Raw genomic sequence first — 15,660 nt, 5'->3', positions numbered from 1 at the left:
CACGAAACAGGCGTGACAGGCTAAAAACGAGTTATCAGCTAAATAATCACCTGACAAGGAATAGACACGTGTGAAAATGGTAAAACAAAAGGAGCGCGTGAGCAATAGCCTGAAATAGCGAGATGTGTTAGTGTTTCTCTTGCATGGTCGGGCCTCTGGGTGATGACATGCACAAAACCATCCTGCACAGGAGCAAGTCACTATGATGAATCATTTTATTACATGACTTTGGGGTTTTTTGGCATTTCTTTTATGGTCACTTTGCATCTCTTTGGGGTAATTCTGTGTCTCTTTGGTCTGTTTTTATCCACTTTTTGATTTTGATCAGCTCTTCAAAAACAAATTGGGCTCCTGGGACTTCTCACATAAGGTTCAATCAATAATCAATCCACATACAGGCTCACGTTCAAGCACACAAATCCTGAGATTCACTAGTAAATAATTTATGTTCATCATAGTTAAGTAGAAACAACCTGTTTGGCACTGAGACAACTTCTGATTTCCACCATCTCTGCGATCTTTAAGTCTTCCAAGTTTCTTTGCATTTTTTCCTGGTTGCATGTTGCTGATTCATCAGGACAGCATATGATTGTCATCGTGTTTCCAAATGTCACAAAATCTGTATTCCCACCACACTAAAACAGCTGAAGTAACACCTCAGGTCCCCAGTCCATTGCAGTCTGAGCCACAGCGAACACGGCTGCCCCGAGTGTTGCGGACAGCCCCCACACTGCCATTTTCACCATCCTGTTCCCCTTCCCCCACAGCTGGCCACGGTCCCTGCGCAAGGCTGCTTCCTGGCCTGTGTGGAGAGGGTACGAGCATAAAACAAGGGGAAGGGGTCAAACTGCAAGGAGCAAACATGGAGGGTTCAAGAGGGTTCATTATGCATAAAGCTGAACAAAAGGAGGATTATGCTGCATTTCATAGAGGACCTTAAAAACAACAGTGGGACTAAGGAATGGTAAAAGAAGGAATATGAGAAGAGGAGAACAAATTACAATCCAATAACTATAAAGTACCACATGCAAACTCGTTACCTTTGTGCAGAAAAAAAAAAAAAAAAAACTAGACTATCATCTTTGATTAGGTTTGTTACAATTCTGTAAGTGATTGCTATCAAATATCAATATACAATAATATCAACATCTCAGTGGGCCTATAGTTATGTGTTTTGGAGAGGTGTTGATTCAGCCTTTCCTTTGGGAAACTGCAGTGTGTGCAGTTAATGAAATTAGTTTTTTTTGTTCTAAAAAGGTTTGAAAGGGATATTATTTTAAACTACTGCTATAATAAAATGAAAATACTGAAACCTCAGTATAACATAAAATATTGAAATTTACCGACAACAAAAAAAAATTGGAAAAAGAAAAAAAATTTTAAAGTCCAATTACCCAACTTTTGGGAAACAATATAGCATTTTTCCACTTGCTAAAACCATTATTTTTATAACAGTGAGGGTTGAATGAATGCTAGATTCATCCTTCAGTGCAAACAAATGAATAACAGCCTTCAAAACGACCATGAAAGCAAATGAACTTAAAAACACTTTCAGGAATAAATTACTGTTGCAACCTTCAAGGACGTTTACCAGAGGGGGCTGAAAGATTGTTAGTTTAGCGTTTAGGTGTAAATCTTGTATGGAATTCTTAAATCCTAAGTTTTGGTTTATTAAGTTAATACCTGTGCTTAATATCAGTGCATGAAAAAGGACATTGTTTTCTTATACTTGTACATGTGGTGTCAAAATGGGAAAATAATGTTATTTTAGGAAAATAACCTGACAGACATTAAATGAAAGATGAGGGATTTGTCTATGTGTTGGCAGTGCAAGCAAACAAAAGCAAGACTTTCAACTGTTCAACAAAACACTTTGAAAGTGTGCTTTTCAACACCACTCGCAGGTGAAAGTTTAAGTTTAACCTGGTTATTCTGCCTCAGTTCAAACAATCTCTTAAAACTTTCATCCCTTAATTGGAATTTCCTCTTTTTTTTTCATGCAATATACTAAGAAATACATAAGAGAAGCGTCATGGCTGCCATAGAGGAATTATTTATCAATCCCCTTTTTACAAAGGATGTCTCTGAATAATAATTTTTTTACCAGTTATTCAACAAGATGCTGTGTAACAAAAAAAAAAAAAAAACTTCTTATTCTTCTTAAACTTATTAAAGCTAATATTGGCCCTCATAATCTGAAGTTAAATTTGAAGGATTAACGTGCAAATGGGGATTTATTCGTTTAAATATGTGCTAATGAAAACACTTATCCAGATGGTTATTTTACACTATTTTTTAAGAAGGTATTTTATTGAATTGGCCTAAAATGTTTTAAATGTTGCCCTCATATCTCCCCTTATGACAAATGATTTTAATACTAAAACTAGACATTTGAACCACAGGATGGATAGCAAATTATGATAATTTACTGAGATCATGCATCTTATAAAACACACCCAGTGACAACATAGAGAACTTAGACATCATGCTGAACTCTTCGATATTACTGCAATGAGATAATTTCTTTCAGGAATGGATTTGATGGAACGAAATCTTTGTCGGGCTTTGGCAGCTCACTGTTTGCCTCGGTGAAATCAGGAGGTTCCATAAATCAGTTTTCTATGTGCCCAATATGCTCTTTATCTTCTCCTAATTGCATTTTGATGAAACTACAGGGAATTATATTCATTACTTTTACTATTACACTGTTTGGCCAAAAGGGAATGCCACATTTTATTTCTGATTGCATTGACATTACAGACAATATGTTGAATGCTGCTGTTCGGATCTTCACAAAGCCTACGGGAATAATGCACCGCTTTGTTCTGTTCTGGCATATTTAAATTTCAACTTGATTAGTCTGACGGGGGTGCTACAACATGTGTTTACTCGTTATAGATTGGGCTAAAGGGGGCAGTGTTTACTGTTGTCTTGTTTTGAAGAATTATGCCTCCATGTTGAGCACCAAAAATGCAAGGAAGGAGGAGAGGGAGCTGAATGCTTTTAGTTGGGAATTTACAGTCAGTGTACATTTTGTGTCACCTTTAAAAGAGTATGCAACAAAAACACACTTATTTCACTCAACTACAAGTGTGTCTGCACTCTGCATCTATGGAGTCAACCTTCAGAGTGAGTAATAAGATTACAGAAACTATTTTTACCATGTCTGGAGGTGGTGGAGCCCTGGGCCCTGGTGATGCGTTGGAGAACAGAGTCTGGCCTCTGGTGGAGGGTGGAGAGCTGAAATGCCTGGAAAGTGCTGATCGACAGGCTGACGGGAGATAGCAGAGGGAGAGAGGGATGGGAAAGGAGTGCAAGCCAGTGATGAAGAACTGTTAGGTCTAAGGTAAAGCACAAACATGTGGAGAGACGTGAGAAAATGGACTGATGGAGAAAGTGATGGATAAAGACAGGTGAGGAAGAGAATGGGAGGTAATTTGAGAGAACTGCTAACTCAGTAGTTCTTCTGTATACGAAGCTACTGTATGTGTGGGACATTAGTATCTTTCAGTGTGTCAGTCAAGGCCTTGTGTCACTTCCTGCTGTAAACAATGACTGTAAGCTACACTGAAGGTCCCAGTCTGGCAGAAAGAGACTGATAGCTGTTAACTCTGTGATGGTGTATTCTTATGTTTCTAAGATCAATAAAAGATGGGGGAAATGGGAACACAAGCACCAAATGAGCACCATTCACTTGTGTGTATTCAAAGCACTTTTGATGATGGAATCAGGAAGTGATTTTAGAGCACCTCCTTTTGGTTATTGCAGGAAGTTACATAATTTTACATACAGTCAGTTTTTGTGGTAAACTAAACCTAGAGTCATGTTTAAGTGATGTGTTGAAAAAAACATTATAGCATAATTTTGATTCATCATTTTTTGAGCAAAAATGTTTCATGTCCATAATATCTGGACTCTCAGATGAAGAGTTTTGCAATCTCTCTATTTGTACAATTACAATTTTTAATTTCTTGGATTCTTGTTGGAATTAAATTAACAAAACTTCAACTTGTGGAAAGAAAAGCTTCCATTGGTGATGATAGGCTCATATAATCTGAGCTTTTGTGTTGCAGACTTGCACTAGAAATCTCATGTGACAGTGAAAAATAAAGGTATGAAGTAAAAGATGTTTTACAAAAACAAGATTGTATATGAAACCTTATTAACTTTCTTTAAAATATGTTATGATAAAAAAGAAACTTGAGCTCAAACACATTTTTAAACCTGCAGCCTGGCAAATAGCACACCTCTTTGCAGCATTTATTAAAGCTAAATTCCAGTATTTCTCAATCTAATATTTTTCCATGGACTTGGTTGCGGACACAAAAATCTTTGCAATCGACTTCATATTGAGCAAGAACACCATGTCCAGCAACAGGTAAAAAGCTGCAATGTAATGACACTGGGTAATTATGCTTTGCAATGTACTATTTTTTTAACGGTTTAAGATTATATGTGAAATTATAGCAAGGATCTTCACCAAAGTCTAACAAGGAAATCTCTTGCTCTTATTTGTACGGTGAGTTGTTGGAGGATGACAACGGTCTACATGAGGATTAGGGGTAGCTGCCCAACAAAGAGTGGATTTTTGTACAGTCAGATTTAAAAAATGTGATTTTCTAAATACAAAACAGTGCTTATGTTTGTGCTTTTAAAATAAAATATTAAAACCTACTTCACAGAGATTTCACAGCTAGCCACTGGAGGACTGGAACATGCTTATGTTGAGGCTAGCTGTGTTACAACTGGGTGTAAAAACTATTGCCCACACAGTGTGCCCTGCGGACCATCATGTTTGGAATAAACATTCTGACCTTGATACCTGCTGCAAGTCAGATAGCAGCAGAAATCCTGGACCAGAGTATATTTTTCCCCAGATATAAAAAATGCTGTTATAGCAGAGAAGAAATCAGTACATATTCCTCTATCAATTTTTTTTTTTTATCTACAATTTCTAGAAGGTTTTTCTTTGGTTTACTCCAGTTCAAATCATTTTAATTTCAAATGTCTCCTCACCTCTTTCGAGATTGCAGTGCTGCCTGCTTGGCCAGTAATGATGGAGGATACTGATCAAACAGATCCTGGGCCTGGCCAATCAGAAGTTCATATGGGAGATCCTCAGGTATGCGTGAGAGGAGGTGGTGCACCATGGCCATGTCACACTCTGTTTGCTTCACCTCCTTCTCCCTGTGCAACACAATCTGAGGAGGAGAAGAGGAAGGGTTTTAAACTTTAAATATGGATGAATCGGTTGCTACACGTCGAGGATCAGCTGATTTTTTAGTGCTGCAAAAGTGGCACAACAAGAGCGCAACAGTGAAAGTTGCAGATGAAGAGTAAAACCCCATGCTGTGCGCTGAACTCAGCCTTGAAGGAAACATGAACTACATTTTGCTTTGTTGTTTCACGCACTTCAAACAGAGCCCTCCCTCTGCTCAGCCCTTACACACACACACTAAAAGGTCTGCAACCACAAACAAGGAAAATTAGCTTAGTTGTACCCACTAATAAACATGCACAAACTCCTCAGTTAAAAAGGCTTCCTCAAACATAAATAGACCCCTGAAGAACAGAGTACACAACCAAATTATCTCCACAAACACTCACATTAATATTTAGAATAAGAATACAGCAAGTCTAGGTCTAAATATTACAAGATTCCTTATACCTGTTGGCTTTCCTTTTTCTCCTTTCCTCTTTCTCATCGGTTTATTAAGAGGAGTCTAATTACATAGCTTAGAGACTTCAGAGTATTCTGCCCCACTGTGAGTATCAAAGTTTGTGTATGTGTGGTAAAATGGCGTCCTGGATTACTTAAAAAAAAACAATCCCACTAGTTCTCTTCATGTTAACATTCTCCTACCGTAGCAGCGAGGTAGATGGGCATCAGTGGGTGTGACGCCAGGAAGAAGTCGTACAGTCTCAGGGTGTATTTGAACTCTGACAGGACATGGCCGTACCAGGTGATGAGCCAAGAAAGTGCAAAGATGGTTCCAACCTCCGCTCTAAAAAGAAAAGACAAACACAAAGAGATGTTAACACCAGCAATCCATTCATACTGCAGCCAAAGTAAAGTTAGATGCACTCGTAGTCTGTTCTGAAAATAAATAAATATTCATCCTGGCATCCAATTTAATGTTACTCTGACTTCAGCCACATAGCAAAGCTAAAAAGTTTAATGTAAAAAAAATAATGAAAAACAACAGTTGACTGAAAAAAAGAACATTTTGAAATGTAAAACAAACAGCAAACTAACCCAAAAAAGTGTGATCAATAGTCTGTTTGATAGAAATTTATATATATATGTCTATAAAAAAGTATACACCATACACCAAATACTACAAGATTACTTTTGTGGGTTTTCTTTTTTTTTTTGTATTTGTTTTGAAAATTTTAGCTAGGAAGCTCATCAAATATCAGAGAAAGGAATAAGGCAACATTCAACAGATACTGATGTCTTTTGTAGTATTTTTGCAATATTTTGCAAAAAATACTTTTGCAGTATTAATCATTTCTTATATAATATTCTCTTTATATGCCACTGCTTGTTATCAAGTATAAATGTAACCTGTGGCTCTAAACAAAAAATACAGAAATAGATAAATAAAAATGAAGCCAGTGCAGAACTGCCTCAAGTCTGTATTCTTCCTATAAATCTGCAGAACGTGTTTCTCATTGCTGGACCAGTAGAATTTTCCTACAAGTTGTCACCAGTTTTAAGTCTTATTCGTTATAAAATTATCATTATTTTGTGAATTATAGACCCATTTAGATAAAAATAGAACCATTTATGTCACCTGTTGTTTAGCCAGAATAGAGGAGCTGTACACTGACACATGAAACCTGACAAGATCATGCCCTTCGAGTTGTCATACCAATTTAACTATAAAGCTGTATTCAAAAGGACCACAATAACAATAAGGAGTCTAACTAGTTTATGTCATTATAATGACTTTGGAAAAAGTTATTTATTTAGTATTACAAGAGGCAAGTTGATGATATTATAATGGGAACCTAGTGGCAACACACACTTTCTTGGTGGCCTCCTCTACCTTACAACCACTGGCTACATCTGTTTTTTTTTCTCCAATTTACAGTCTATGAGTGCTACCTTGTGACTGACAGGTTCCTACTACATGGGTTTAACCCAAAATGCTTAAGGCTTCAAAATGGTAATCCACAAACCAAACCATGTATATCAATCTTTTATACACAATGTTCTCAAGTGATCCATATTCTACAGTTATCAAGTCATGTGTCGGCACTGGGACCAGCTCAATGATGCATTTCAGCTGAAAACTGAACAAAACAGCCCTTTATGAGCTAGATATGAAAACAAATAACTGAATTATGTCCATGTTGATTGTTTATTACAGTTCAGTTTGAAAACAGAGAGGGGTTTTATGATTTTACTAACAAACTTTTATAGAATCAAATCAAGATAATTGCCAAAAAACTGTTTTCTTTGTTTTGATATGAACATCTTGCACTCTCATTTTATTTGTCTGTAAGACCAACACTGTTATTTAAAAAAACATTACCTGGTGGTGGTGGTGGTGGTTTGAGCTGACTCCGGCCTTGATCAACGTACCACATGCAATGTGAATTACCCAACATAAAAACTGATTGCACTGGCTGTGTTTGAATCTATATTTAGCACGTTTGAAAGGCAGGTGCAAACCTTTACAACTTTACACACAAATGGCTGCAGCTATTGTTGCGAAGAGGGGGCATAGACACCATGAAAGACGATGGAGAGTGCATCTTTGCCGCTTATGTAAATATTTTTGGCATGGCAGAGGCAAAGATTATTGAAACGTATGGCTGTGTTAGTGTTGAATGCCATGCTACGCAGGCTGTTGCTGCTGTGCTCTGGGTCTGCTGGCATTGTGAACCCTCACCACCACATGCAGCCCATAGTCGATCACTCTTTTAAGGGCATTAATGGACTGGCGTCAGCCCAGACACAGTGGTGACCAGCTGCCGAGTGTGCGCTGCAATGCGCCCCCATGAGCGTGCACCTCATGCATAAAGAAAAGTGCCACAGTCAAATTCATTTGATCAATATGTGTTGGCCCGAAAGTTTTATTTTGTCTTTCAAAACTATGGCTTTGTCACATACCTTGCTCTACACTCAGCTCTAGCATCTCGTACTCTGTGTTCCAGTCATGCTTCTCACAGTAAGTGAGGTGCACTAATTTGGTCAGAGGTGTCTCCTGTGCCGGCCCTCCCCTGTCTTATTTGCCGAGGTTTTATTATAAGCAGTTTGTTTTGGAACTTCGTCTTATATCTTCTCGTCTCCTCGTAACCTCATCTGTTGTTCTTGTAGTTTTGCCAACTGCTTTTAATGTTTAGCAAATACTCTTCCATATTGAAGTCATTCTGGTGACATTTAGATTTCTTTGCTGGAGCTCAGCAATATTTTTATTTTCCTCATCCAGTAATATCTATATCTCCATCAGGTCAAATTTCATTTTGCAGACCTTCCTGCTCTGCTTCTAAACTCTCCATGGCAACACCACACAACACATGCTAAATCCTCAATTGAATACTGTTGTTTGCGCCTGTTAACAATTGCACCAACCATTCTTAGTTTATCATCCACAAATCATAAAAAAAACACGTAAAATCTATTTGCGTATGCAGACAGTTTTGAGCTCTTTATCAGTGATCTTAGTAAATAAGGCCCTAAGACATCTTAAATCTTGAAACATTTTGATGAGCATTTATTAGCATTACATGCAATTTCATGCAAGGTCAGGCACATTTTGGATTTAACCAAAATGCAAAAGAAGAGACAAATTCTGTCAGATCTGCAGCAAAAATGTGGCAGTTCGCAGCATTTATCTAAAATCCCATCAGGAGATTCCCCACCCTCCTAATCAACCTTAGAAAGAAAGCAGCAGCAGGTTTAGTATGACATAAAAAGGAAAAGGGAAAGAAAAATTGTTAGATTTTAACTTAAATGTTTGATGGTTAATTATCAAACATTAAAGATCACTGCAATCCTAATTACGTGTGTTTAATTTAAATCAGAAACTGAAAGTTGCTGATAAATTTTGCATAGAGAAAGAAGGTGCTGGTGCTGGAAGGACATAGCTGAACTAGAGTCAGTGGGGGTGATTAACAAGGGAAGAGTGAAATGAACACACAAAGAGCATCAGCAGTGGGGAGAGAGGGATGAATGAGATGAAGTGCAAGAGGAAAAGATAATGTAAAAAGAAAGGGAAAAAGGAGAGAGTAAAAGATGCACAGATAAGAAGACAGACAATGCACACAAAAAGCAGAAAAGTTATTTATCCTGCTGTTTTTCACCAAGCGCAATGTCTCATTTCTATTACTCTTTTTGTTTATGTGTGTGTATTTTGAGGTAACAGGTGCAAAAGTACTGTAGACACACACAGACACATCAAAATACTCCAAAGGATAATTCACTGACTTGCAAATATTCCCACACCAACTCTTGACAACATACATTGTTGTTGCTGGCTCTATCTTAACAATAACTTTTTGTTTTTTTCAATATTTTTTTTTCTAAATTAATTCCACTACAGGGCATCAAACATTTAATAAATGATTAGCAGACCTAGTGGGACAGACGGGCCTCTAAAACAGCTGTTAGACCATCGGATACGGCAGCTCTCCAATGAGAACACTACTGATGCATTTTCAGTCAGATTTTAATTGAACATAATACTCAGCCTTTTCTCTTGACTTTGAGGCTATCGAGTATAAGTTTGGACTGTAGTGCCCTCTAGTGGCTTCAAAGTCCACTCAACGGCTGAGTTTGTACCTGATCATAAAGTCATGTAGCGCCACATCAACTTGTTCCAGTATAGGCATGAGATAGTTCAGAATATGCTTGGTGCTGTCCATGGTAGGGTCCATGAAATCCCTACAACAGAGTAAACAGAGAGATGTTAAATAAATGAACTATGTTTATTTCAGCTGACTGAACATTCAGTCATAAAATTCTTTGGTTCAGCAGGAAAAACATACAACCTGAGGTGATAATTGGACAGTGTGTCCAGCATGGCCATGGCCATCCGCTCCCCAACCACCAACAGCAATGTGACAGCCACATCATGGTAACCTTGGTAGTAGTGGAGCTGAGGGTTGCGTTTTAACACCTGCAGTATGATGTCAATCAGCTGCTCCTGAAGCACTGCTCTCTCTGATGCCGGCATGCCTTAGACATAGCACAGGAACTGAACATTCATAACATGTAAACTGCGACCTGAGAAATAACTGCATTTTAGCTTCAATGAAGTACAAGTGTTTTTTAATTTGGTTTGTAATCTTTATATCAAGTGTTTATTTGGACCTTAAAATCCTGTTATTAAAGGAAATGTGCATTTAAAATTACCAGGGTATGACTGAAAATGAACAATGTTTGTAAGCATATATAATTTATGTGATAATCACTATCATGAACGTTCTTGCACCTTTCAAAAGAGAGAAATTGTTATGTAACTGCAGCTTCTCTTTAATCGCCAAAGTTTTATAAGTAGGCTTTCCTAAAACTTCATGGATGGAAAAGTTAAAGTCATAACCAAAGTAAACTAGGGGTTGATTTAAAAAAAAAAAAAAAAAGCTTAACACAGGTGTCTTGTGACATAAATCTTCCCTAATGAAGCTTTATCTCAGCTACTTTATCTACTGATCCAACTCAGATCAGATAATTCTCCATACTGCTATAAGTACAAAGGTGAACACTGATAATGGCACCTTTAGGGAACCGTTTCATGGACCTCCTGACATCCAAGACTACTTGGTTGTAGTCCTTGTGGTTCTTTCTCACATCTCGACCTGCAGCAGAAAAGGAAATGCTGCTACTATCACCATTATTAGAACTGCTTATACTGGGAACACACAGCATTATATTGTGGCTGATGAAAATTAAATGGTTTTTTATAAGCTGCCACATTTACCAGACTCTTTATTAAGGTATACTCACCGGGTTTGTGTGGTAGATTATACACGTTTATATTTAGTAATTTGGGCCACACTTTTCTCCTCAGTTCATCAGTCAGCAGACCTCCTTTGGTGGCTGCAGCTCTCCTCAGGGTCTCAATGTCCACTGGATCTCTAATAATTCAAAAATTAAAATTGTATAATGATCACAATTATAGTGTTTCAGTTAGTTCGCACCCTCATAAAAAAAACTGCTAATAGTGATTTTATTATTTAAATAATTAATTTACCATAGCTAACATAGTACAGCATACACGTGCAACTTCTTAGCATAATTTTAAAGAACAATCCGACTCCATAGATAATCAAAATAAATTTATCTGTGGATCACTTTATTTAGTTTGTATCTATCAAGCAAATAAACAATATATATTGCCAGTGTGATACGCATCAAAAAGGAATTAGCTGACTATACAAAGAAAATCTTTTTTTGTTGTGAATAACTTTTCCGTGCCTTTACTTATACAGTTCCACCCTCCTGTGATCCTTGTCAAGATCTCTTCTGAGCATTTGTGAGTAAATCTCCAGGTGTGAAATTCATTCAGCATGGACTAATGAAGGTCACAGTCGGAGGATAAATGAATACCATCTAATTATGGAACAGCGGATAGGATGAACAGAGTTAAAGTGATTCCTACTTGGTGTTACACACTGCGAGGTGTATAGCAGTAGTGTTAATGAAGACACTTTAGTTAAATTAAAAATATTCTAAACTTATCAGGATTTCAAAGGAATATGATCTGTAGTAAATCTATTAAGGACTAGGACTTTATATATAAAATATAAATTTTCACTCATTGTTAAAATGTTAAAAGAGGACACATTTCCTCACAGGTCAGTGGTGTATTACTATAAAGGGTTTCTTTTCCAACATGAAAGGCCACTAGATCCAGACATCCTGTGTACCTGTTTGGATATAACAAAATAAACCAACAATGGTCCACATAGAAAATTTTCTCCGAACCACTGACTACGAGGCATTTCACCTCCACTTTTAGACAGAACCCCATGTGGCAAGATCTTTGATTAGTTTACTGTAGCTCTTCTCTGGAAAGCAGCTAAGGAAAGTTGATCATATGGTGCTTAGCTGTTGTCATGAGGGTCATCCCTGCAATGACAAACAAAGCTTTAGGGCAATATGGGTTCAGGTTTCCGCACTGAATGTTTAAACGGTCCTAAAACACATCTTTACAGAGCACTTGGAGGCAAGAGAAAATCAAAGCATGTGGATGAGGGTAGAATCGTTGTTTTATATTATCATTTAGATTTTGTTTCTATTCAATGCTAAGTGAAAAATGTCCTTCAAATTCAGAACAGTAAAGAAAATCCTGGTCTCCATATTAAATTAGCCATGTTAGGATCTTAAAGAAGTTAATAAATAGATGTTTGAAAAGAGAGATGTCTTTCAAACATTTGTTCTGGTATATTGACATAAGGTGGATTGACATAAAGGATATGCTACAGATGTCTCAGACATGGGTTTTTTGACTACTTTTGTTTTATGTTAAGCAGCGTCATGCACAAAATGAGTATTTGACTATTTAAGTACTAATGGAGTTCCACTGGTCATCAGGTAATCTTTATCCCATGTTGATTTCTAAAAATGAATGAGTTTGTGTTAAAAATCTGTCTAACATTCTACTATAGGATGCTGACAGTGAACCCCTGGAAGGTTGAATGCAAGTTGTTATAGAGATCAGTGTCAGGTTTGTTGGAAAAACATGTATGGAGTACAGGTAATGCCTGACAAAGAGATATCTGAAGCACCAAATTCCTGTCCTGTGCCATTAGTGGGTTTGAGAAGGTAGAACTGCTGTCTTGAACCAACACTGTCAACATATGATGAACAGCTGGGTTATCTATGTTTTTAGCCAGTAACTGACTCAGTGGTAATCTCAAGATATCCTGGCATGATTTCAGCTAGGGGCTGAATGGGTGGTTCAAATGGTTCCACAGAGTAAGACAACATATTTTTGCACTCTATTAGTAATAGTGATTACCAGTTGTTCCCATGCCCTAGGCTTGACATTACTGTTGTCAAAGAAAGGGACCCTGCAGAAAAATTTGGGAAACACTACTTTAAGGGTTTATGAATTAGTTTTTTTTGCTTGCCCACTATGGGTTTGACATGTTGGTCTGGACTGCTGCTTCATGAGGTGCATATTAGTTTAACCCAGGGTATAACACACCATCCAGATCCCAACATTTCTAAGACAGCTGCCAAGTACTTTGACTTTATCACTGTTAAGTAACACATTTGGGGTCAGTTTCTAAGGGTGTATATGGCTTATCAAAAAGCCACCAGGAGTAAAAAAAGGAGTAGCCATATGTAATAAAGCTGGTCTGGCAAGAAGCATAGAATATGAAGCACTGTATCTGGCAATACAATTTAAACCTGATCAAAGCCTGGTGGATGTCAGCCAGCTTCTGTTTCCTCCCACAGTCCAGGTCTGAAAAAAAGGGAAAAAAAGGCCAGATTAAAGGATGAGCAAGAAAAAAGCAGCAGGGATGGATTAAAAAGTAGTTTGATAGTTGCAAGAAAGTAGAGAGAGGACATTGTGTCACAGAAGGAAAACAGAAAAGACAAAATGTAATGGGTAGAAGAAGAGCAAATGGATACACGGATGTGGGGTAAGAAGGATAGAGAAGAAAGAAACAGGAAAAGAGAGGTCCCTTTATTAAGTTTCTAGGGATGGGACAGATCATTTTGTAAAGCATGAAATGTCATTGTTATGCCCATTTCTTGCATATAAATGCAAGAAATCAGCAAATACAGTTATGGTTATTTTATTTCTAAGTTTGGCTGCATGGTGGTGTGGTGGTCACCTCACAGCAAAAAAGTTCCTGATTCAAATCTTGGCTAAGGTCTTTCTGTATGTCCTCCCTGTGCATGCATTTCCTCCTGGTGCTCTGGCTTCCTGTCACCCTCCAATAACAGGTATGTCGTGTTAAATTACCTTAGGGGCGACTGTGTGAACGTGCATTATAGTTTGTCTCATTTGTCTCTGTGTTGGCCACATTAATACATGAACAACCTGTCCAGGGTGTACCCTGCCTTTCACCCAGTGGCAGCTATAATAGGCTTAATAACCCTGTTACAGTAAACTAATAGCATTGTCTACAATAATCTTCTATGAGAAAAGGACATTAGTTTTAATAGGAAGGTGTGTTGTATTAACAAATTTTAAAATTAAACATATTTTTACTAAATAAATTATCCAAGTTTTTTTTTCAAGTCACTAATCATCAATGCAAACAATGTGTTAACATTAAATACTTTGCTGGTCTTAAACTTATGTAAATTCCACATCTGGAGTAGCTAAATTGCTTAAGTAGTTAAATAGTGTTGACTAATAAAATAAAGAAGTTCAGCCCAGTTGATAAAGGAGTTATTTCCGTCTCTTCTGTCTGGTGGAGAACGGTAATTTTCTGAGCTGTCCCAAGTTTTCAGGTGAAAATTGGCTGACAGACTGCCACGCAAACTGCATTTGGAGCTCAAGTTTGCTGAGATGCGACCGTGGGTGGTGAGACGCCGGCTTGGAAAACTGCAAACAATTCGAGATCAGTGTCGCCTGGTTGCAGTAATGTTATTATGTAAAATAAGATTTTGCTCCAGTCTGTGAGCGTTAAAGTTTCTGTTCATCCAGATTTTATATGGGTACATTTATTGGACAGTTTTAATGAAAGAGTAAGCTTTGTGTGCTCATTCTGAAAGCCTAGCTACCCGTGGTTCATTTACCTCTTGTGACAGATACATTCCCAGTGACTCCAACTCCTCCGTTTTGTTTCTTCTTCTTGTTTTTCCTCATCCCCTTAAAAATAAACGTCAGAAAAGCGACAATTGTACAATTCCATTAAAAAAAATGAAAATCAGCTTTTGGCAGGTATAAGCACTGATATCGACGTCTGCTACATCGCTGTAGTGAACCGCTGTCGTTGACTGAATAAACAGAATCAACCTAACTAAAGCTCGTAGCTCTGTTGTGATTGGACAGAAATTACATGTGATCCAGCGCATGTACACTATTGGCTTGCTACGGGCAAGCGACGAAACCTAACATGATTGTAGTTTTGTAGCCTGATATTTGACTGATGGTAGATTAAATTTGTTTCGCTTTTAAAATCCGTTCAGTTTAATCCCTGAAAGTGGCCAATTTTAATAGTCAAAGTTTTAATAGGAAAGCACCTCCTTACTAGGGTATTATTTATATGAAGTAATCTATTATTGCATCAAGAAATAACACTGATTTCTAGAATCTACTCTCAGAAAATCACATACAGAAAAAACATAAATATTCATAAAAATCAATTCAATGTTAGAATGTATTTCAAACCCTTAATAAACTTGTTTGTAATGTAATCAAATCAAATCAAATGTAATTGATTAAAGGACATAGATGGGATAAGTGTTGTCAAGTCATTGGTTAACTAATTAAGCGGACCTCAGAGCAGTTTAACTCTTTACAGACTACAGTATTACTACTACAAACTCTTCTAGCATGCATTAAGTAGATTTAGAGGGCTTCAAATCTACTTCATGCCTGCTTAAAGAGTTTATCTGATTACTAAATGGATGGATAAATAAAAAGTACAACATAAAAACTAAATAACGATCATAATATAAAATTATTATTCCAACAATATACCTGTTCCAACTGGTGCACTTATATACATTTGAATAACTCG

The 15,660-nt window shown here is 37.3% G+C and overlaps 1 protein-coding gene across 3 annotated transcripts; it reads right to left on the bottom strand.

Annotated features, from left to right (window-relative positions):
* Positions 1-276: 276 nt before the first annotated feature.
* On the bottom strand, positions 277-14,918 carry zgc:63863 (uncharacterized protein LOC393372 homolog). 3 transcript variants are annotated; one of them, XM_042012621.1, is made up of 10 exons: positions 14,714-14,918; positions 13,370-13,424; positions 10,958-11,088; positions 10,729-10,809; positions 10,003-10,189; positions 9,794-9,895; positions 5,864-6,005; positions 5,017-5,201; positions 3,162-3,341; positions 277-802 (listed from the first exon to the last, which is right to left on the bottom strand). In XM_042012621.1, exons 1-10 carry the CDS (start codon positions 14,781-14,783, stop codon positions 658-660), a joined length of 1,278 nt encoding a protein of 425 aa, XP_041868555.1. In that variant the 5' UTR covers positions 14,784-14,918; the 3' UTR covers positions 277-657. The 3 variants fall into 3 exon arrangements, with proteins under 3 accessions (XP_041868555.1, XP_041868556.1, XP_041868557.1); XM_042012622.1 differs by having other exon boundaries at positions 3,162-3,271; XM_042012623.1 differs by lacking the exon at positions 3,162-3,341.
* Between the last annotated feature and the right edge of the window lie 742 nt (positions 14,919-15,660).

Source organism: Melanotaenia boesemani, chromosome 17 (genome assembly GCF_017639745.1).
Source record: "Melanotaenia boesemani isolate fMelBoe1 chromosome 17, fMelBoe1.pri, whole genome shotgun sequence".
Classification (NCBI taxonomy): domain Eukaryota; kingdom Metazoa; phylum Chordata; class Actinopteri; order Atheriniformes; family Melanotaeniidae; genus Melanotaenia; species Melanotaenia boesemani.
This window is presented reverse-complemented; position numbering and strand designations above follow the sequence as displayed.